This window comes from Dendropsophus ebraccatus, chromosome 11 (genome assembly GCF_027789765.1).
Source record: "Dendropsophus ebraccatus isolate aDenEbr1 chromosome 11, aDenEbr1.pat, whole genome shotgun sequence".
In the NCBI taxonomy this organism is placed as follows: domain Eukaryota; kingdom Metazoa; phylum Chordata; class Amphibia; order Anura; family Hylidae; genus Dendropsophus; species Dendropsophus ebraccatus.
In genome coordinates, this window is record NC_091464.1 from 49,455,772 (window position 1) to 49,480,504 (window position 24,733).

The 24,733-nt window shown below is 41.3% G+C and overlaps 1 protein-coding gene across 10 annotated transcripts in view; it reads left to right on the forward strand.

The window, feature by feature from the left end:
• MYO18A (myosin XVIIIA) overlaps positions 1-24,733 on the forward strand; it is a 258,536-nt gene that overhangs the window by 178,037 nt on the left and 55,766 nt on the right. For all 10 annotated transcript variants that reach the window (XM_069945228.1, XM_069945229.1, XM_069945230.1 and 7 more), the window contains 8 exons: positions 4,315-4,404; positions 6,205-6,324; positions 9,652-9,763; positions 12,185-12,312; positions 12,927-13,081; positions 16,693-16,816; positions 18,626-18,826; positions 23,831-23,941. In XM_069945228.1, the coding sequence (XP_069801329.1) occupies positions 4,315-4,404; positions 6,205-6,324; positions 9,652-9,763; positions 12,185-12,312; positions 12,927-13,081; positions 16,693-16,816; positions 18,626-18,826; positions 23,831-23,941 (1,041 nt within the window). The remainder of the gene's footprint in view (positions 1-4,314; positions 4,405-6,204; positions 6,325-9,651; positions 9,764-12,184; positions 12,313-12,926; positions 13,082-16,692; positions 16,817-18,625; positions 18,827-23,830; positions 23,942-24,733) is intronic.

Genomic DNA, 24,733 nt, shown 5'->3' on the forward strand with positions numbered 1-24,733 from the left:
TTGGGTAACCACACTCTATTAGGAGGATTTCAAACTTGGAGCCCACAAATGGAACAATTGAGTATTCCAGCCGAAGTTTCGAGCCAAGATGGGAATGTAAGACGTATTTGCAGAACGCACTGGTTGTAGTATGAAGCACCTGGAAAGCATCAAACTAGGATGAATAGAAGTGCACCGTGTATCCTGACAGCTCCGGTTTTATTAGTACAAATCACTTTCCAATGAGCATTATTGCTGTCCTTGCAGAATATGGCTGAAAGATGTTGATCCAAATATTTTTGGTCGTGACTCTAGAGCTTTTAAAGTTTCCATATAGAAATTTGTTGTCAGGAAGAGCCTGCATATTGTATACCATTGCTATGAATGCACGGCATTGCTCATTGTTATCAGGGAGATTGAGCCATAAAAAGTTTCCAGCAGTGATCTCCAAGCTATTCAAGACAACAGAACTAGCCGTTCATGTGTTCCTTCACAAATCTAAGCCTTATCTGAAATGTTTCCTAATAAGTTATTGCCACTTTTGCATGCTGAATACAGTGTTTGTTAGGAGTTCATCTATAAAGTAAAATGCATTATAGGTTATGTTTGCTACTTTGGTGGCACATCTCCATTGAAGTGCATGGGACCAGCTAGGTAGCTGATATTATATTAGGCAAAAAATGGAGTGGCTACAGAACTGAAAGGGGTTCTGCTACGAAATGGCAAATGGGAAAAAAAAGTTTGGAGCAATACCCACCACAATTTTAACACTAACCATGTGAAAACAGCTGCTCCTGTGTAAATTCCACGCTTTTTAGCCTATTTATTAATCCCTTTGCTGCGGTATCCTCAGTGCGAACCATGTGACCAGGAAGCTTCTACATTTCTCAGTAGTGCATTTTGCTCGGGTGGGGGTGAAGACCTGTTTATTTTATGTGGTAGCCAGAGACAGGGACATGTGACAGGTCGGAGCTGGTGTGGGGACCAGGCTGTATATTCTATGTGGTGACGGGATTACTGTGACAGCTGGGGTCTCCCTTTCCTGGCCCAAGGACCCCAACTGTCACCAATATCCCTGGCTACATTGAATATACAACTGGCATATATCATACATGGACTTACTACATGGACATACATGGACTTACTAAGTCTATTGTCCTTCAAACAATTTCTACCACACAGGATTCTCTCTTTATTATGCTGTGTGGACGGGAGCAGGCACAAACTGTAGATTGGTGAGGGCTCATAGCAACAGGTTCTTATTGTAGTTCCAGCCCTAGGCGGAGGGATTTTAATGCAGCACATACAGGGAGGGGAAGTAGGATATACGCATGCCCAACCAGAAAATCTCTAACATGGACCGACACGGGAGTCTTTACTAGGAACAGCAGGGGGTGCCAATCCTGTTATGAAAGCTATCTATCTTTATGGTGGGAGACTATTTTATTAGAGTGTACATTGCTGTTAGGTTTAAAAACCTGTTCTCCGCTAAAGTAAATTTAAGTCCATTGGTGGCAAAACCCCTTGAATCCGTATTGTAAGCCCTTTACTCTCTGGAATGGTCTGGACCCAAGAGGTTGGGCCACCACTTCTCATAAAGCGAAAACATATCCTAGCAATAGTTAGGAAAATCCCTGTAAGTGGTCTTTTTAGCTTCCATGGAGTAAATGTTACCTCTCACCAGCTCATTGTGTACTCCATTGCAACAAAATGTCGAAATCTGTCCCTGATGGGGAATGCCTATTATTTTTAGTGGTGCAGCAGATTTACTTTATATTGTTGGACAATGAGTCAACCAGGCACACAATGACTTGGCCTTAATCCTGAGGGCTGGTAAAGCTTAAAGAGAATTTTCCATGAAAGGTAAAATAAATATATATATATATATATATATATATATATATATATATATATATATATATATATAAAATCTGGTAAGATTGTTTGGAGCACTGCTTGCCCCCTTAGCACTGATCCGCCCCTGCCCCCCCCCCCCCTCTAGTGATAATCAATAGAGCTGGATCGTCGTTAGGGGGATGGGGCAGTGCTCCTAATGGTCTTACCGGACTGAGGAAAAAACTACTAAGTGCACAGGAACGGTGCCAAGGATGAAGGTAAGAGACATTCCTGGATCCTCTGCGTCTCCTGCGCAATAGGGACATATCAGCAGGTTATACTCGTCTAACCTTCTGATAGTTCCCCTTTAATGTGCGCTCACACCTACAGGATCTGCAGCTGATTTTCTGCAGCAGATTTCATTTAAATAACTGAACACAGCATCAAATCTGCTGCAGATCCTGTAGGTGTGAACGCACCCTAAAGGGGTTTTCCCATCTTGGCAATTACAGTTATACTCGTCAAGTTTAATATTTTTTGTAAATACATTCATGTACCAAAATTGCCTCCTTTTTCTGATATGCTGCTCTTTCTTCCCTTTGTTCATAGGTCATTCTCTAGGTTATTGACCACCTTTCTGGTCAAATTCCCTTGCGAACATTGGTAGCACAGTATTGTTAAGTTTTGGTTCTTTACTATTTAAGGATCATTTTAAAAAATACAATTAAAATTGTTAACCGTTCATTGGCCACTAAATGCATTACACAGCCCTTAGTAGCACACTTAATGATCCCAGCAATCGGAGAGGTTGATTTGCCAGTGTCTTAGCGCACAACATTGCCTGGCACCAGCTGCTACGGTCACATGAAGTATAACCTTGCAGACCTAGAGAAGTGTGAATGTTAGAATTAATGTGAGTCGAGAGACCTGCTGTCGCCTCTCCTCCCCTCGGCTGAGAGCTGCTGCTGGTGGGGATGTTCACATTACATTTATTGTGCACAGGAGGTTTGTCTGATGGAGGAGGAGTGGCAGAGAATATGTCTATGATTATCCACAGCCACACAAGGGAATACTAAGCTTTGTTTCTTTCTGCCTTGTAGAGGGAATGACAGTGATGCCATAGTAGAAATGCTAAATGATTGCTCTAATGGGCATACAATGAGTGGGCAGAAGCCTGACCTTCACCAGAAATGAGTCTAACTGTTTTGTATCTATTGCACTCCCTATGGTTGTTTTCCCAGTACAATGCAGAAGGACATCGCAATACGTTCACCATTTTTACATACCAGTTGTTTCTGAAAACAAAGCTACAGCTATTCACACCATGAAAGCAGCAAGAAAATCGATGATGAGATATCAAGTCTTTATCAGTGATTGATCATATTTCAGCCGAACTTTGCCAGTATACGCTGATGGAGTAAAGACTATGAAATCGGATGTATTGCCTGTATGGCAGGAGTTTTACATTTTTATTATTATTACTTCACCAGTGCTTGCTTTCTTGTGAGAAAGTGGTGGTTGTTTCTCTTCAGATTACATGCAGTGGCAGCAAATCAAAATTGTGTTTGTCACAAATCAAATATAGAAACAGTATGTTGTCATATGTTTGTCTAATAACATGGGGACATTATATTTTTTTCCCTCTAGTAGTAACTTCTGAAAGCCCATTTACACCTTAGACATGAGCTAGCTGTACATGCTGATCCATCAGGATTGGCCTACCACCTAATGAGTATAGCGGCCTCCTGACCCTACGCTAATAGATAATTTAGAATCGGTCATGTTTATTTTAGGGAAGAAATCTGACAATAACTTACTGCTCCTCTAATTCTGAACGTATGTTTATCTGGGGGATCAGGAGATCATGGGGATCAAATGAGCCTTGTCTTCATAGTTATAGTTGCCAAGGAATTTAGGATCTTTTAGGAAGATCCAGACTTTATGGTAAAGAACATTGACAATAGAAAGACAGGTTTTACCATATATTGTCTGGATCTGTCCCGAACTGTTGAATGTCTGGCATCCTAACCTGTAGTATAATATATGGACAGAGATAGGGTGAAGTTGATCTTCTTGTTTTCAGTCTGTTTACTTGGGCCTTTATCAAGAAAGCAAAGTAGATAGATCTTTAGAGAAATATCAGAATGGGAAATTCTGGTTGTCGCCACAGAGCCCTTGGCACAATGACACATATTTTGAGCACTCTGCTGTACTTGTAGCCCAGACAGATTGTGCACAGTTTAGGACACCTCTAGCACTTTTGTATGGAGGCCAGTGGTGTCTTTAGTATACTACAGAAGGGCTGGCAGTGCCAAACCCCGAGTAGAATATAATGAGTGCACAGGTAAGTCATGATAAACATACTTTGGGTATTATTATCTAAGATGAATTACTTATAGTGTTTCATCTAGTACACAAGGTGCTTATAAGTTGTATATTTATATTTGTCATAACTGAATCCCCGAGATCTAACTTACCACCTGTTTGTTCTTTCTACAGGAAGAAATACAGCAATTGAAAAGCAGGTTTGACAAAGTGGAAAAAGAGAGGAATGAGCTGCGACTTAACAACGACCGTCTGGAGAGCAGGGTAATATTATTGCATGGTGTTCAGACTAAGGCTTTATTCACATCTGCGTTGTGACTCTACATTGGACACCAGTGGTGCCTAATGGATGGATGCCACCGACTTATAGTTGGTTCCATCAGGGTCGGTCATGGTGTATGGTATATATAAAATATAGTTTTTTTTTTTTTTTTTTTTTTAATAACTTGTATGGGCTTTTAGAAAGAAATGGCAGAGAAAAGGTCATCCAGTGTTTTTTTTGTCACATGTCACATTTTGGTGCGTGACTACAATTGCTGATGTTGCTGATGCTCTGTATGTGACTTTTGAGCATTACCAAGCTCAGTTTTTGAAAAATAGAGTTCTAGCTGTGTTCTCTTGATTGGTGGGGGTACCCCTCTGATCATCTAGTTATACGCTATCCTGTGTATAGGGGATAACTTCTTAAGATCAGAATATCCCTTTAAAGGTAACCAGGTAACCAGAATTTTTGCATATAACGCTGTTAGCAGATACTAGATAATAGAGCTGCAAAAGCAATACTTTACCAGACTGTGCGTGTGAACATACCCTAAGGGAAGATGGCACTGAGTAAAAGCGACAAAATTTCACGGCAGAGCCCCCATCTGCCTCAGTGTGTTAATGGGATGCCTTAAGCGCCTCCGCTTTCCACCACTCTCCACTCAAAGACTTGACATGTCAATTCTTTGAGTGGATTTGCTTGAGGCATCCCACTGACACACTGAGGCAGGTGGCCCGCCGCAGATATACTTTAAGGGTGCGTAAATCTGTATAAATTTTCTTTTATTCCGGTGCACGGTGGGGTGAGAGAGCCTTGAACTAGTCATCTAGACATCACCTGTACTATAACTAGTCGCGTCTCCCTGCCTGTCAGCGCACACTGCAGGGATGATTGACCGGCATAGAGGCTTCTAACAGGCCTCTTTGCCTGTAAATCATCTCTGCAGAGAGTCTTGACTAATTATGGCCCCGACACCGCCCATATGACACAATGAGCTCTTACAGCTCTCCTCCTTCACTGTATGCCTGAATAAAAGAACATTTTCTCAGATATACCCTAATGGAAGATGGGACACACACTATGGTAAAGGAATGCTTTAGGAGCTCTATATGCAAAATGCTTGTGATTGGTTACCGTCAATAACTATGTCATGTACCACCTCCTTCAGTCCTTGCACTGTGAATAAGACAATGCGTATGAGAATGTTCCTTTAAATCTAATAGTGTTTTCCACTTCATGGCCCTATACTGATAGGTAGTTTTTTAAAGTCCTTGGTTTTTATTCTGGATTTTTATTGGATCTTTGTGAAGTAATTTTTAAGTACCGTTAAAATACTATAATCAACACTAAATAGGGAATAGTTATGAACACTTAAATGGAGACTAAAAAGACCACTTAAGTCTAATGTAGCTTTGCTTATTGTCAGTAAAGGTTGTCATAGAGACATAGATATTGTGACAAACACTTCTCCTTTCTCACTCAGACAATTTATCTGGTCTATAATGACAAAATGACCCTTACCAACCAATTTCTACATATATGTGGAAAAAAAATCTTACGGCAGAGTCTATTGTTATACCTTTAGTCTATACAGTTAAATAAGCCATGCATCTATTGTATTGTTCTGCTTTGTTCTTTGACAGCGCTGGTCATTTTTTCTAAAATCTTTATATTATTTATTTGACAATAAAAAAATATCAGAATGTTGATCAGATTAGGAGAAATCTTTACGTCTATTTCAGGCTTAAGTCTTTTTTCTTCTTCTGTAAAAAGTCTGACAATGCCATGTAATCTGCTTGTAGATCACAGAACTGAATTCTGAGCTCACAGACGAGAGAAACACCGGAGAATCTGCCTCCCAGCTACTGGAGACAGAGACTTCCGAGAGGCTGCGCGTAGAAAAAGACATGAAGGATCTGCAGGTAAAGCGTCTTTGCATTCTGTCATCTAAGTGTGGACTGTCCATGTAATAACACCCAACGATCAAACAATGAATGAAAAATAGTTCATCTTTGTTTTTCAACATATTTAAAAATTATCGATGGTAGTTAGCAGATCGTTCGCATATCTGTTCATGTAATAAGTCGTTCACCGATAAAACATGTTGTGCGGGTTGTCCAGAGGAACGGTTAGCGACCGTCAAACGACATAAAAACAATCGTTCATGACAGTAATCTGTGAATGTAATAACCTCAGAATCTTTCGCTACAAAATTGCTAGTTTTCACTAGAGATTGATTGTTATAGCAAATTTTTAAACGATAATCGCTACGTGTAATAAGGGCTTTACTGACCCCCTTCACAGTGCTTTATACGGATGCTGGCCTTTGAAACAAGACAAAAACAACACCTACCATTAAATTTCTCTCATTCGTAACCCTGCTCTATCCCATATTGCCTTCTAAAAATTGTCTAGAAAAATGTAATCTAGATATGTCTGGGAAATCATCCCTTCTACTTCACCTTCTACTATTAGTACATACAGTATATAATAATTAGGCTAAGGCTGCATGGCAACCTGCCTGCAGATGACCTAGGATCACGACTAATGGTAGTAAAGGCCCTTTCACATGGGCCCATTATCTGGCAGAAGCACTCACTGCCGATCGGCTCCTTCAAAATGACCAGCAATTAGCCAACATGTCATTTGTACAGACATTCAAGTCATTGCTAAGTCGGCCGCACATTTTTGTGTGTAAATGGGAATGTAACTACTAATGAATTTAATTGAGTGAGCCTTGTAATGAAGAATAAAGTTAATAGCATAACATTTAATGGGTCACATACATTTTAAAAAAGTTTTGATAGGTTAAGATCTAAGTCCTCGGACTTAAACTTATTTCTGCTTATAACTGTAAGAAATGCGCAGCTGCGCGTTTTACTTTCCGGCACGACTCACAATCCCACTTGTAGCAAGAGATGAGGTCGCAATGATTCCGATTAAGCAATGAGCTGGGGAGTGAAGCGCACAGCTGCATGCATCTCCCAGCCATATCTAGCCGTTCTTTTTGGGACAGTAAGACTTGTGAAGTAAAACTCGCTATATATGCACTATGAACGTTTCCTGCAAACTTTCCAAATTTACAGCGTATACTCCTACATGTCAACGTAAAGTATATCGCTCATTTCAAAAAGTTGCCTAGCTCCAACCATGTAAGATAGTTTCTAAGCCTGGTGCCCAAGATCCCCACATGCGCCAGTTTTCCTTTTTTAATGCTTGTTTGTTTACAAAGTGGACAGATGGTTCTTCAGAGTCCTTCACCACTTTTAAAAAGGATCTTTCATCTCCAGTACATACCTTTTGGAATATATTTCTGTGCATGTTGTTATAGAAAGCTTCTGTCGTGCCATCTGCCTTGTACCTTGAATGCATCCCTTGCCTTTTGGCCGTGTTGTAGTGTGTAATGTTACGATACTGTGCAGGTCTCACAAGCCTGTGTCCTACCACTTGTTTTCGGGGGAATAGCAGTACCTCTAATACTTTAACACTGTTTCCGTAACGCCAAGATTTTCCTGCCCATTCTCTTCTTTTGTGTTTGTGTTGTCACTGTTCCAGATTGGCCTTGCCGGCTTTTCTAATAATACTGATTACTTGTAAGTCTGGGATAGAGTGGAGGAGATTGGCAGCCAAATCGGTGGTCCGAGTACCTCTTGTGACTGAGGACACTTCAGACTTGTTTTGTCTGCCAGTGCTAATGTGTGTAAAGTGTGCTTTTCAGATCTATAAAACTCTAACTCCTCTGAAAGAGTAGATGGCCTCCGTTCTTATACAGAGACTCCACGCGGAGGTTTCTTTTCTGTAAAATTGCACTTCATTTTCCCTCGCTCTGGAGTATATATGTATCCTGGAGGAGAAAATTATCTTTTCTTGCTTTCAGGACCATTGCATTAATGTCTGCCATTTGTTTCACTAATGGTGACATAATTGCATTTCCATAATGATCTATTTACCATTTAGATTAAAGGACTGGAATACTTATTTGTATACAAGATAAAACTTGTCTTGCAAAGAAAGTTAAAAGTGTTTTTCCGCCCATCTTTGCCTAATGCGAGCTTTTAATAAACTTTTTAAATTGTCCTCCTCCAGTCGGGAGCACGATTCTTCTGTGTCTGTCGCATCTGAGCGCTCACAGAACTTTCATGCTGTTACCTTTAAAATAAAATCTTTTACAGTCCATGCCAATAGGACCTGATAGGATTTTCTGGATTATCAGATTTAAACAGGGGTTACGTGGTTGTTTTTGTCACACCGCATCATGTAGTCATGTAGACGCTGTGATTAGTCTTTCACTGAATACAGTATCACGTTGCATGACCAGAGTATTTGCACAATTTGTCTGTGACTCGTCTTTTGGCTGTAGAAAAAAAAAATTGCAGGCAGTTCATACACATTAGACCAAAGTCCTTTGGTTGCTCATTTTGTGGCCATCGGCCAACCACCTAAGGCTGAGACTATGAATTTGATCATGCAACAGCTAGTCACTTCTGAGTCCTGCAAATTCGACTTGCTGTCATGCCACCTTATTACAGTTGAGATTATTCTGTAGAAAACATAACCAAATTCTGCTGAAGTTACAAGCAGGTCGCATGTTACTTGCTTTTGGGTCAATAGTGGTGACTAGCACGTAAATATCCATCAAATATTAATAAATATAGACTCCATGTAGCCCCCAGTTTTACAGATCCCCGAAAGATGTTTGGAAGAGAAGGATCAGATGTGGAATTTCAGATGTCTGGCCCTTTGGTTCTTGGAGAGATAAGCCATTGCCTGAGCTGTTTGGCAACAGCTTCTTCCTCTTCTACACACAGAGCAACTGAATGCTCGACCAAACAGAGCATGCATGTGTAAGAGGTTAATGGGGAAGCTGTCGACTCATAGCTAGTGAAGGTCTTTAGCCATTGAATGGGGACTCAGGCTAATTTCATCACTGTTTAGGCGAAGCAGATGCATTAGCTGTTCCACCTTTATACAAAATATAGCAATCTGCTTATGCAGAGATATGCAGCTTCCCCTGGGGTAAATTTGTCATTGACCTTACAGGATATAATCTCATCTGTTCCACCAGTCTGTCTGTATGATAATTCACAAGCAGGCTTCTATTTACCCATGCTGATCTCAGGTGTGAATAAAGTATTTCTTTACATTTTCATCAAGATCCTGACAAAGGCATAATAGCTCAAAGCAAGTGAACTGTGTGATATGGATACGTGCTTAGTAATGTCCTCTAAACCTGTTGTCTTTATGTGTAGGCCAAATATGATGCACTTAAAAAGCAAATGGAGTCCATGGAAGTAGAGGTGATGGAGGCCCGACTGATCCGAGCAGCAGAGCTAAACGGAGAGATGGATGATGATGATTCTGGTATGTTGACCTTGCATCACTCCTCACAGATATCTCAAAAGTTTTGATTGATCAGAGTCTTGGTGTGGAGACCCTCTCTGATCTCTAGAAAAACCTGGAGAAGCTTACAGTAGCGTGTTTCACTCCCCAGTTTGACGATTAATTTGTCTAATTGCAGGAGACAAGCTCTATTATAAGTCTTTGGAGACCATCTCCTGCATTAATTCAGATTGAGAACCAAGTGAAGCAGCTATCTTGCACTTCTTCCAGCTATTTCTAGAGATCAAGTGCTACTTAGCACTGAGACCCTAAACAATCAAAACTTAAAGGGGTTATCTGGGTAACAAAAACAATATTCTAAACACTCCCCCTTCCCAATACCACCCTATGTCTAATATACGTGTTTAACCTACCTTGCACCGTTTCTCTGTTTTTTTCCCTCATTTTTACCTGCTCTAAATTAAAGGGGTTGTCCAGCGAAAAACTTATTGTTTCAAATCAACTGATATCAGAAAGTTTTATATAGATTTGTAATTTACTTCTATTAAAAAATCTCAAGTCTTCCCATACTTATTAGCTACTATATGTCATGCAGGAAATGTTTTATTTTCTGTCTGACACAGTGCTCTCTGCTGACATCTCTGGCCGAAAACTCTACATCTTTGGACAGTTCCTGTCTCTCTGTCAGAGATGTCAGCAGAGATCACTGTCAGACTGAAAATAAAACATTTTCTGCAGGACATACAGCAGCTAATAAGTATGAGAAGACTGGAGAGTTTTTAATAGTTTCTAATACCAGTTGATTTGAAAGAAAAAGATTTTCCCTTGACAACCCCTTTAATCATCTTCTTGTCCACTCTGACAGCCCTCCCTTTGTAGACACAGGACATGTGGTAACCCGGCCCCCAGGAGATGACATCTGATTCATCTCCATGCACCTGTTCACTAGTGAAAGTTTTGCTCTTATAGACTTACATGTGTCCCTGTGCCTGGGTCTCTGTAATATGAAAGGTTATAGTTCTATCTCTGCATGCTGTCAGTGAATGCAGGCATATGTACCTATCTTTGTGTCACAGCTCTGTATATTGTAAGTGTTTTGGATATTCTTAGAGTCTGGATGGAACTAGAATGTTTCATTCGCAGTCAGCAAGCAGAGAGCTAAACCTACACAAACCTCCCCCCCCCTCGGTAAATAGATACTCATTATGCAGCACATACCTAAACCATGTGCGCGTCAACTCTGCTACAACGTGTGCGCGTCAACTCTGCTACACCGTGTGCGCGTCAACTCTGCTACACCGTGTGCGCGTCAACTCTGCTACACCGTGTGCGCGTCAACTCTGCTACACCGTGTGCGCGTCAACTCTGCTACACCGTGTGCGCGTCAACTCTGCTACACCGTGTGCGCGTCAACTCTGCTACACCGTGTGCGCGTCAACTCTGCTACACCGTGTGCGCGTCAACTCTGCTACACCGTGTGCGCGTCAACTCTGCTACACCGTGTGCGCGTCAACTCTGCTACACCGTGTGCGCGTCAACTCTGCTACACCGTGTGCGCGTCAACTCTGCTACACCGTGTGCGCGTCAACTCTGCTACACCGTGTGCGCGTCAACTCTGCTACACCTTGTGCGCGTCAACTCTGCTACACCTTGTGCGCGTCAACTCTGCTACACCATGTGCGCGTCAACTCTGCTACACCATGTGCGCGTCAGCTCTGCTACACCATGTGCGCGTCAACTCTGCTACACCATGTGCGCGTCAAGAAAAAAAAACAGTCTTGTGTTTACTGTGCAATAGTAATGACAGATGTGGGCAGGAAAGAAAACTAAGGGGCCGAGTACGCAAATGGATCAGTTAGGGAGATGAATGATGGTAAATGTACTTTCATATCTTGGATATAGACTGGCTTTTAGGAAAACTTGTAACTTAGGAATGGCAGCAGCTAGAAAGACAGGAGACGGCTCAAAATAGTTAGGGCGATTTGGTAAGACCAGCTACAGGCGACCAGCTGTGCAACATGTCAAAATTTTTAAAATGACAGTAATGCTTTAAAAACGAAGTATTGGCATGATTTCCAGGTCTAGCAGATATAAACCAGTCATGGTGCAGTACTACATGTCTCCTTGGAAGGGTGGTACATTTTCTTCACTATCACCTGTACTGTACTGTTTATGGACTTATAGCCATGTCAGTCTCTTATCCCTTCTTGTGAAATCAGGAAAAACCTTTATAGATTGATCTTTTGGGGAAAAAGCTTTCTTGACCTTAGAGGACAGAATCCTATCGCACCCATTGCTTTATATATGCTTAGAGCCCTAAATAATAGCTTTAGTAGTAGTCAGTTACCTTCATTTTATAGGACACTGTTCACAATTACCTGCTCTTCCTTTCTAAATCAGAAATCACATGTTTCATTTCATTCCTATTTTTCCTGTTTGCAGGTGGGGAGTGGCGGCTCAAATACGAACGATCCCTACGTGAGATTGACTTCACTAAGAAGCGCATGCAGCAAGAGTTTGAGGATAAACTGGAAGTGGAACAGCAGAATAAGAGGCAGCTGGAGCGCAGAGTAAGTTTGGTTTCCATTAGTTTCTAATGTATGACAACAGAATTTACCCACCAGTATGTGGAGACAGGGCACCTGTGCTTCATTTCCAGTATTTGCTTGATGGCACTGCACAGCAACTCATTCTTCATTACAAACTAGACAGTTTATGGCGTTGTTCACACACTTTTACTTAGTGTGTTTTTTGTTGTAGCGATTACCGCTGTGAGCTCATTTCTGCCTTGTAGCTGTGGTTTTTACTATTATAGCTTTCCCAGCTATTATCTAAGCATACTGTAGATGGAATTTACCTTCTAGCATCAGGGCCATTTCTGACTGTACAATTTCATGATGGACTTCACTCAATAAAGGCAGCAATTTGCTGACCACATATTCAGGACATAAAATGCATTAGATGATTACTCTTATTCATTGAATATAATGATATAATGTTATTTATTAGCCATTTTCTAGCCTTGTATTGAAGGCATTGAGCTATTTTTAGTTAGTAAACACATGTCCATTTCTTTTTATTAGCCGTTTCCAATGCTCGGATGCCTGACTGTCAAAAACTAACTGTCCATCCTAACAGCCGTCCCCTTGTGTACTCTGTACGTAAAACTTTTCTACGTTTTTAGCTTGCAGATCTGCAGGCAGATAATGATGAGACCCAGAGAACGCTGCAGCAGCTGAAAAAGAAGTGCCAGAGGCTGACGGCTGAGCTACAAGACACCAAGCTCCATTTAGAAGGGCACCAGGGACGTAATCATGAACTTGAGAAGAAGCAGCGAAGGTCAGTGATGTTACAAGTTCTCCATGGTTCACTACTGATTTATAAAGAAGAAAGTGGGTGGTTTGAAAGCTGTATTTCTGTGGAGCAGCTAAGATGTATTTGTCTGTAAGACACAGTTCATGTGTCACCCAGCTGATATGTCTATGGTTCTTTATTGCATTGTTGTCATTTTATTTGTGCAGTTTTTTGTTATGAGCGTTTCTCATGCCATACGCATAATCCGCTGTCTACATCAAAAGGTCTCATTGCATATATTTATTTTAAGGGGGTGATCTGCATTGGACAGTCCTTTTTGGTTAAAAGGGGTCACTTGGTAATTGGGCTGATCACAAGATGTCCCGTTTGCTGAGACCCCCAGAAATCAGTAATCTTTGATAAATGTTAGTGACGGTGTTCAACTTCCCAGCATCACTTTTCTAAAACCAGTAGACTGCCTTGCAAAGATAGGGCAGAACTTCTCGAGTGATGCTCTTTGTTGTGCTTTCTGATCTTGCTAATAGATGATGGTCTTAGACTAGAGCGACCCCTATGAATTTAAAGTATGAACTACTCTATATGAAATGGATTTTATTGGATACTAAAAGGCTACCTCCCTTTAGACATGTTCATATCATTAAGATGATAGGGGTGCACAGTCACCACATACTAGCCATTGCACATGTAATTGACCACCATAGAGGAAGGGTATGTCCTAAGAACTGTAAACAGCACACCATTCAAAATTTTACAACCTTTATTTGTAGTTTTGTAAAATACAAATACATCAAGTACTGGGTAAAACACTTAAAAATAACTCCACAAGGCCTGTACTGGTAAGACAAGTCCACAGACTACCATATAGGATTTATTCTATGGAACTGCCAGCCTAAGTCTTTTGCGCTGTATGGTGTGCAGTGTACTGTCGCAGCCTTCCATTGGAACTATACATTACAAGCTTTTTTTGGAAATGTGTAGAACATAAATCTGATTGTGTTTTCCTACCGCTAGCCAATACTTTACACTGTAGGAATTGGTTAATATAGTCAGTTTTGTAACTCTTTTGCTGGTACTTGGAGACTCAGTTTTCAGAAGTACAGTAGAGGTAGACATAACTGCACATAGAAACGCTCATTTGAATGTTTTTCATGCAATTGCATGGACTATTTGTACTGCAGTATCATTCACTGTGTACAGACACCAGTAAACCCAATCAGGGATTCCAGCCTCTCTGGTAAACAGTCATAGGCTGGTGGCCTCGCTCTTTATCAGTGTTAGCGAGTAATAGTGTTTGGGCACATTAAACATAAGGTTGATGACCCTTTAAGCTTATTAGTAATTTGTGTTATCCACATAATTGGGATGGTAATTCTTTTGCTTAAAACATTTACAAGTTCTGTCTAGACAAACTCAGAAGAAAAGATTATAGCAAAAGATAAGGGTTTTTTAGCCATTTAAAACTGCCTTAGGCCCTGTTCACACTTTTCTTTGTTTCTAGTTTGTTACTTTTACAGAAAGATGTAGAAAAACTTTCTGTTAATGCCCATGTTATTGCAGATAAAAGCAATCAGCTTGTCTCTGTTTCCCACTTAGCCAATTGAAATCCCTCAGTGTCCTCATCTGGTGTCGCTAATGTCCCCCACTGACTGCAGAGCCACCACTTCCAAGACAAACTCATCTCGGGAGTGACAGCCTGCTCAGCCAATAACTGACTGAGACTGAACAGCCCCAGATTGGCTGAGCGGGCTGTCACGCCAGAGACTAGTTGTCACTCGAGTATCTGCAGATAGGGGGGACACTGGCGACACTGAGGGAACACAGACAGGTAAGGATAACATATTGTTTTCTGTGCACCAGTAGCAATATATTAAAAAAGACCGACCACCAGATCTGGCCACGCCACAGATCATTCCCATTGCCCTGCTGGGATCGGCACTTAATTCTCAGTTTTCACTGCTTCATACACATATATACCCTGTTGAAAGAGACCTAAAAGGACCGAAACGCCCCCTTGTGCGGTATACTAATCTACTAAAATTTGTTTGAACGTGTGTATACATGATTTACCGATCCATAACACGTGGAACGTGAAACTTTTGAATAAACAATATGGCCTTGACAATTCTTTGCATAGTTCCTGCTAATCTATGTCACTTTTCCCCGGTCAGTCATCGGCCAAATGTGCCTCTGTAGAAACGCTCGTTGCTGATGATAGGCATGTGTAGAAGGGTCTTAAGTCAGTGCTCAACACTTTAAGGTGTCATAGAGATATGTCAAAAGTTTTTACCAGTGAGATTTTGGTGCTGGGCTCGCCACCAATTACTACAACTAGTGGGAGAAGCTCACAGATAACAGTTTCTCCCTACAGTCTCACACCCACTAATGGGGGTCTCTAAGAAGTCGACAGATTACAGACAGATTATAGGTACACTTCAAATAGACCTGAGACATGACTACGGATGATCAGCCAAACTAGAATATCTTCCAGAAGAAAGAGGCATTCACCGTTGTCAGGGTTCATGTCCTTTGTCAGTACAGAATTACTATGCTTTCTGTCTTCCCATGGAGCATAGCATGACCTATTAGATTGCCTATGCCAGCATGAGGATCATCTTAAAGTGTCACGGTCGTTATAACTTTCAAAATCTAAATCAACAGTAGATGTGATATAAAGCAAGTTTGTAATATACATTTATTATTTTTTCTAGTTATCATGGAAGACACAGCACTTACTGGCCAGAATTTCACACACACCGTATCCATTGACAGTTCTTTTTTATGAGAATACATACTCTCAGCGGGATTGACATCCTGCTGCGAGTATGTAAGTTAACCCCCTTGCCGACCAGAGCATACATCACCTGCTCTGTGCTCCGGCTTGCTTCGGGGGTTCCCGTCCAGCCAATGAATGGATGCGGCGTGGAAGCAGGCTGGAGCGCAAGTCATGTATGCTCCGACCAAGCGAGTATGTATTCCCATAGGAAAGAACTGTAATTGATCGCAGCGGATTTCCCTGCGAATTTGCAGCATGAATTCCGCTGCAGATCCGGTGTGTGTGAAGGCGTCCTTAGTCTGTTTTTTTTTAATCAGCACAAGACTAAAAATCTGCCTTCAGGAGACTGGACCTGGATTTCCGCTTAGTTTTACAGCATGACAACAACAGCAAATAATGAATGTATATTGCAAACTTGCTTTATTTCACATCTACTGCTGATTTAGATTTTTAGAAAGGTACACTTTAAGGAGGCACAATAACCCCACTATTTAGAAATGGGGCCCTTGATGCACATGGCTAACACAGGGTGCGGGCACAACACAAAAGTAGACTCTGCAGCAAGTCTGCTTCTTATTGATAACTTCAGCTTATGCTCATACTGGTATTAAAAAAATCTACAAAATTTGAATATGGTTTTAAAATATTGCAGCTACCCCCAGCCAAAAGGTAAAACAATGATAATATAACAAGTGCCTACTGTCTCTCATGGGACTCATTTCTTTATCACTTTATCACCAGACAGCCTTCTCCCCTCTCTCCAACACATTATGTAACAGTTAATGACAGTTTTAGCAGTCCCCCATCTCGTCGTGTAGACCTGCCTGTGGAGATACACTTTTAACCGTGACATTTCTCTCAGGTTTGACACTGAACTGGCACAGGCTCAAGAGGAAGCACAAAGGGAGAAGACACTAAAAGAAAAGCTAAGCCGAGAAAAGGACATGCTTACTTCTGAGGTGTTCAGCGTCCGACAACAGCTGGAGGTAAGTTTGCCACCTCTAACCTTATTAGCCTTCGCAAATACATCCCACTGAAGCATAATGACTCCAGCGGAAATGTTTCACCTGAGTTGTTTTTATCATGTATAGGAAAGGTGTGTATTCAGCAGCACCATTTACTAAATGGCTTCAGTTCATTGTGGCCTCCATAGGGCTCAGATACAGGATTAAGCTCAAGTACCTGGCTTATTCACACTTGCTTTTTACAGAAACCTATTAATGCAGTTTTTTTAATTGTAAGGCTGGTTTCACATCGGTACCCTTTAAATTTAACCACATTGAAAAAAAAAAAACAAGCATGTGAAAAATTGGAAATTTATTTTAAGGCTAGATTCGCAGCGAAATCCGCTGTGGATACCTCTCCTGTCATTTCCAATTTGATTACATACATGCAGCGGGATAGTCTGCGAGTAGTCCGCTGCGAGTATGTAATTGCTGGGCCCCATGTACCCCCCCCCCCCCCCACCGCCGGGCAGATACTTTACCTGCCACACAATCCGTCCGCATCTGAGGCTCTTGTTCCCCGTAGGTCCCGTGCAGTAACTGATTGGCTGTGGGCGACCTCCGGGAGCCTCAGATGCGTCCGGAGCAGGTAAAGTATCTTCCCAGCGGAGGGGGGTTAATGGGGCCGGCACTTACATACTCGCAGCAGGATGACAATTCCGCTGCGAGTATGTAATCACATTGGACTGAATAGGTATCCGCAGCGGATTTCCCTGCGAACACGCACCATGGTTTCACACATGGCAATTATTTTACATTTTTAAAGCTGCTGCTGCAGTTTAAGTGCCAGAGGATGATCCAACAGGGAAGAGAAGTACAAGTCCCCTCTTTACATTTTCCATCCCATTTGAATCCACTGTGAAACTAGCCTAAAAATACATTTCCAATTTCTCACATGCTTGGTATTTTTTTTTAAATTGGTACAGCTAATATAGCCCATAGAGGTAAGAGGGTTAACTTTAAAGGGTTACCGGTCATGAATCTGATTGTCATGGATCTATCCCATGCCGGCACAGTCTGTATTGTACATCTGTATTCTATCTGTATTTTCATGTATAACTGTGAATGAAGCTTTTATAGAGGGAGAGCGTCCACATACTGTGTAGATTGAAGGGGTATTCTGGCGTGAAAACCTTTTCTATATTTGGTTCAGGTGATGTGAATGAAATGAAATACTCGCCTGCCCCCATTCCCTGCAGCTGTCATTCCAGTGGCTCTGGTCCCCGCTGCTCTCTGCTTCTTCCTTTTTCTCGTGTTGTCCTCGCCGCAGTTCGGCAAGTAAATTGGCCGAGTGCCCGGTTCCTGCCAGGACAACACGTTACAGTCCAGGGGTTAAAAGCTAAAAATGATGCCATCCTGCAGGAATTGCGCAGGGGCAATGTGCATCTATAATCTAAATTGCACTCTTACTTCTTCTGTAAAATAATTTCCTGACTTAGTCCTGGAATTAGTAAGAATTTGTGACTTTAGAAAGGCTCTGTTTCATGTATAAATACCCGCACTGCATGGCATGCTTATCTCAGCAGGATAACATTTTATTCTCTCTTCCGCCAGCTTAAACTTCTTTAAAATCAATAAGCCAGTGCTTTGCTGTAATTTTGCCTTTTTTTTCTCCATACCTGCTTTTCTATTTGTTTCAACAGAAAATAACCCATCATTTCCCAATAGTAATGACATCACTTTGCAGTGTGTTTTCCCATGTGTCAGATCATCAGTCAATGTGTTACTTGCTATGTATCAATCCAACATTTAAATGTTACCTCTCTGATTGATCTCGGTTTTCTTTATCAGGAGAAAGACTCCGAGATTTTAGTCCTCACACATAAGGTGGAGCAGCTGGAGGTAGAACTTCAGGATATCTCCTCTCAGGAGTCTAAGGATGAGGCTTCTCTTGCGAAGGTCAAGAAACAGCTCAGAGATTTGGAAGCCAAAGTTAAAGACCAAGAAGAAGAGCTTGATGAGCAAGCGGGAACCATCCAAATGTTGGAGCAGGTACGTCTTAAGATGCTTAAAAAAGAAACAAGCAAAAGGCTTCATGGGCAGAGCCCCACTATGTTTAACAGAATGTACTCAGCTTGTGTATTTGTGATATCCACAACTACTATAATTTCCTTTGATCATTAATTCTTAAAGTTGTCATACGTTTTTAATTACTGTCAGGTGAGCATTAATTCGCCCTACAGTTAACATCCCCATAGACATAAATATTCAGCATGAAGTTTGAATGAATTTTCATCTGTTCCCTATGAAAGTATAGCCAGACTACTTTGGTTAGCGGCTTATCTCTTCTAAAACTATAGGGTCCAATACGTATGGGCGCCTTTATGACCTGCAGCCATCAACCCTCTGGTATGGGAATAGCTGGTGAAAACTGGGCGTCAGGAAATTGAGAAAGCCAAAACTGCCCATAAATTGATTAAAAAAAAAACTACCAGATAAAAGCCTTTGAAACCATTGGCTAGCTACTTGTACATTTTAAATTGTTGCTCATGGACAGTGATTCTTTAAAGGGTCAGTGGCATGATGCGCCTCCACCTGCTCTTCACAGTTAGGCATGCAGACACACAGCCCTATTCTAGTTAATAAGGCACGTGCATGGAACTCGCAAAGCATGGGAGACTTATAGCTATAAAGGGTTATGGGCACAGATTAATTGATTGAATTATTGCACATATTAAAGGGGTATTCTGGCCATAAACAATGCTGCTCTTCCCTCACCTTGCTCTTCTGGCGTCCTCCTGCAGCATCTTCGGCTCCCCTGCTGAACACTGTCTTCGCTTCTTCCGAGATAGACTTGTCTCAGTAATGTGACAGCCCACTCAGCCAGTGACTGGCAGAAGTCGGACTGGGATGCGGCCAGTGATTGGCTTAGCCGGCTGTGATTGGTGAAAAGAGTCAGTCATGGTGGTAGCGATGGGTGCGTTCAGCAGGGGATTAGAAGACTGCAGCAGGACTCCAGGGGAGTGTGGGTATAGGAAGGCTGTTTATTAGTTTCTATGCAAAAGCAGTATTATGGGAAAAAAATGTCCAGAGTATCCCTTTAACATTTATTTGAACAATTGCACAGAAATTGCTTTTGTCCACAAATTCCTTTTTTTTTTTTTTTTTTTTTTTTTCCATCTGTTAGAAGGCTATCCCAAAAATTAGTTGCTCCCAATCTGTCCCACTTGGACTTGCCAGCAGGTTTTGAGTTTCCCTGCATTTTCACCATAGAAGAAATGAGGCTTTACATTGTATCAAATGGCTGTTCATCATGGGACCTTCAGAGAGAGATGCTTCTTGTTAGTTGTGCTACTAGCAATTGGTTAGTTTTCCATATAAATGGGAATAGTCCTGTTTATATGCTCTATGATAAACACAGGAGAGATGGTTCACCTGAAATGGAACCTATCTTTGGAGTAGTTGCTAAATAAAAAGGAGTATTCCTCAGCAAAGTCAAAATACCGCTTATGGCTATGCTCAGACTACGTATATTTTCGTAAAACTATGACTGAAAAAATTTGTGCCGTTGCCGTCTATGGAATCCTGACTGGAGTGTATACACATGGGGGAGATTTATGAAAGGGTGTAAATATACACCTGATGTAAACTGCCCACAGCAACCAATCACAGCTCCTCTTTCATTTTACCAGAGTTGAGCTGTGATTGGTTGCTGTGTGTTTACACCAGGTGTATATTTACCCCCTTTCATAAATATCCCCCATAGTATACAATCCGGCCGGGATCCCTAGCGGCGCAGCAAGAGACTGACGTGTCCGTTTTCTGCGGCTGCAATTCATACCGGCCGGGAAGATCTTTTCTGAGACTGGCCAGGTCACGGAACAGCCGGTCTCTTACAAGGTCTGAACATGGCCTATACCTGCGAGTATATGGGTCGACACAATATTAACACAGTAATTGCAAAACACCCTCCAACTCTCTGTAGCAGTATTTGATCAAATAGATTTGATTGATTTCTATACATATTTATTATGGGGATTAGCAAATCCATTTCTAAACTTCAAATCCAGTTCTTTTATAAGCAGATATGTCTCTGGCTTTATAATGTTACTATTGTTTTTCAAGATTTTATGTCTTTTCCAGTTGGATCCATTGCTTTGAGGTTTAAGCATATGCATTCTTGTGTTTGAAATATCTACTTTAGAAAAGTATCGGTGCATGACTAACTATGATTCGGAGAAATGTACAACATAACTCTTGAATTTTAGGATATAGACACAAGTTTCTCTTTTCATGACAGTAATTTTGGTTAAGACTCTGGACTATTGTGTGCTTGAAGGCGTAAACAATTACAGCTTATTGCGAGATATGAAGGATTGAAAAAAGGATTTAAATAGAGATATTGGAAAGGATTTTAATAGATCAGACACTGTGCAGAATTCTAAGCATTTGTGATATTAAATGCAAAGTCCACCTGAGCAATGGAGGAGCTAAAACAAAATGTATTTATTAAAGTTTACCAGAAAGTCTTTTATGTTTATTTCAAAGGGTTTTTTCCATCTTATAAGGTGATGGAAAAATCACTAGGCCACTTTTATAAATCACTTGATGACCATGGAGGTACAACCTCTGGGACACCAACTGTGCAGAGGAACTGCAGCACAGCTTCATTCACGAGAATGTAATCCAGTGCAAGGGCAGGGCTGTATCTGCAATGAAGACCCTTCTTTTTTAGGATCATTGTGGCCCCAGAGGACCGATCCCTACTTATCATAAAACGATAGCATATACTAACTATATGCTTCACTTTATACATTGCAAATACCCCTTTAAGAATGAATTCACACCCGAATTGTGCAGTAGTATTTGATCAGTCATAAATAATAATATATAATATTCCAGAAGTAGAACTCCGGTAGTAGTGTGTTTCCTTGAGACCACCAAAGTACATAGCTTATAGAGTGTTATAAGCCATGCAGTGTTCCATGGGAAAAGTATGCAAAGCATATGTCCTCCAAATAGGAAGAATGAAGAAAATGCTCCTCTCTGCCATCCATTGGTAGGTAGCATCCTTTCAAAACAAGGTTCAATCCATAGAGCGTATTAAAACATTACTGTCGATTATAACCCAAGCCAGGGTCACTTTCAGAAGGGAAAGTTGTATAAATATAAAAATATCCCTGTTGTTTAAAATAAATAAATAAATAAAAATCTTGAGCAGTTGTTTAGACTCCCACAGATCATTAGAACGAGCCTTGAGAAGCAAGCGGCTGAGTGCTTCTCTCCATGACTCATTGTTTTGCTGCAGGAGACAAGCTTCATCGAATGACTATAAAGTCTCCTACAGTGAAACGTGGAGAGAAGTGCCCAAGAGCGACCTTCTCCCAACCTGTTCTTAGGATTAATGGGGGCCCAAACACCCAAGCCCCAACCGATCAAAAATTTTTGACTTATCAAAAGGTTTTTCAAATGATGGTTATATAATTTTTAGGGGGGGAAAACTATTCTGATTTTTTTTCCCTGCTGTGGTCCTGTGCAGCTAGCTGCTGTTCTGTCCTGGAGACAAATGTATTTTTAGATTTTTTTCTGTGGTCATTTTATATAATTTAACTAAAATGTACAGTACTTTTAGCCCAGGAGTAATGGGGACAGCCTAGTTTGCCAGAACAGCTTCCCCCTTTTTGGTTGTAGTTGAGGACTATGAGGATACTCAGTTGGGGGTCTATGGTAAATATTTCTCATTGCTCAGGCTTCCATTGCCGCTCTCTGTTTCTAGAGGAAGCCAGCACAGGAAGGAGCTCTGATTCCTGGCCATTCAAGCAGTCACGGTTAAAATAATAATAATAAAAAGAGCTACAATCGGTAAGAATTCATGTCCTTGTTCATCCGCTGCTCTGCCGCTTCCCTGGGCCGTCTTTGGCCGTTACCTATATATCTTCCTGTTGGTAGCTGTAAAAGTTAAAGAAGTGCCATTAGCTGTCCTCACATCAGGGAGCGATTGCAGAGTCAGCGACTGGGCCAGCGAGATGAATGGTCATCAGGAGACTTGTCTGGCCTCTGTTCCTATATGTTCAGCACTGTGAGCTCTCTCTTCTCTGCTTATATCATCCTTTTTGCAGAGAATGTAGCCTGAGAGCTGCGAGCAGGCGTTTTACATGCACCTCTCTGGGACAGTCACTCTATTTAAGTGCCCACCAGGGTGTCTTTTACAGATATACTCCTCTTTGTTTTGATGGATCCTTCCATGCTTGCAGGGTAACGGCCCAAAAATCTCTCTTGTGCGATCAACTGACTAAGGGTTTGCTGTAAAGTTTGTGCATTGACAGCGATCACTACACACTAAGGCACACTGAGCTCTAGCTTCCTGTTTGATACTTTGTTGTAAAGTGATGTTACTTTTACATGGTCTTGTAAGGTTACCACTCCACCTGGGACTATGGAAAAAGTTAAAGGGGTACTCCACATACAATAAAGATTTATCTCAGTTATACTGACAAGGAACCTCTAGCTGTAGAAGTCTGTCTATTCCAAGTGCATTATTTCTTCTTTTTTCACCTCCATGATATTCTTTATAGCATCCATACGCTATTACCTATTTTATGTGATGATGGGGCAGAGAAGGGTTTTCAGTCATCTTCATTCCTTCCCCCACAGAAAGTTTTTTTTTTAATCTATTTAGGATGCTAGTGCTGGAGTTCACCCTGGTGGGTTGGTGTCAGTTCACATTATATGCACTTTTAATGCCTTTTCTTAATCAAAGTATGTGTTGTTTTTTTTTTTTTTTTTTTTAAGAAATATTGCTATGAGGAAATAGTGATTTAACGGTATAATAGAGGCATTTCATGAAAATTTGGAGTCTTCAGCCTGTGTTCAGATATTTTTGATGCATTTTTATTTTTTTTCTTAGCAATTTTCTACGAGCATTGGAAATAGTTTGTTTTGCAAGAATATTCACTGAATATATAACTATAACAAATAGATGTAGGTAGAACAGTAGGTTTGGCAGATCCATTAATATTTCAGGTAAAAGCTTTTTGTTTTGTTCTTCCCTGTTAGTCAAAACTACGCCTGGAGATGGAGATGGAACGGCTTAGGCAGTCACACTCCAAAGAACTGGAGAACAAAGATGATGAAGTGGAGGAGATTCGGCAATCGTGCCAGAAAAAGGTAAGATTATCAGTCTCTTCTTTATGGCTGACTGAGAGGGAAGATCTGACAAATGGATACTAGTAGGAAAGGGGTTCACTCATCGCATTAGGACATCCCAGGAATCCAGAAAGGAAACCTTCTACTCAGGATCCTTTTGGTCAGCATGACCATGTTATTACATTACATTTAGATAACTGCAGGTGGCTTCATTTTAAGATCTCTAGATATAGCTGGGAGAAGCTCAAAGTTGTGCACTTCACTCCACACTACACCTTAGTGCAGGAGATGGGTCCCATTATAAGTCTCCTTCATTTTGTCAAAGCAAGTGCCAAGCTGGGGAAGGACGCACACAACCACACACTTCTGCCGGCCATATATAGAGAGATTAGTGGGGGTTTCAGCACTAAGACCCTGACTGATCAAAACTTTTAACATATCTGCTTGCTATGTCAAAAGTTTTCATAAAATAACTCTTAAATGGGTTACTCCGGCCCTTTAAAACTTTTAAGATGTTGCTGTCTTGGCGGAGAACATAACAAATAGGATATTTTTACCTCCCCATGCTCCCCCAGGGTCCCTCAGCGGCATCTCTAAGTCCCCTACTTACCACTGCCATTGCCACTTCTAAGACGGACTCTTCTCAGCAGTGACAACCCGCTCAGTCAATCACTCACAGCGCTGCTGCCATTAATTGGCTGAGTGGTCAGTCACTGACGAGCTCCCCCCATCCCCCTCAGAAGTAGAGTAGGCAACAGTTAGCAGGGGACCTAGGGATGTCACAGAAGGGACACCAGGAGAGTGTAGAGAGTT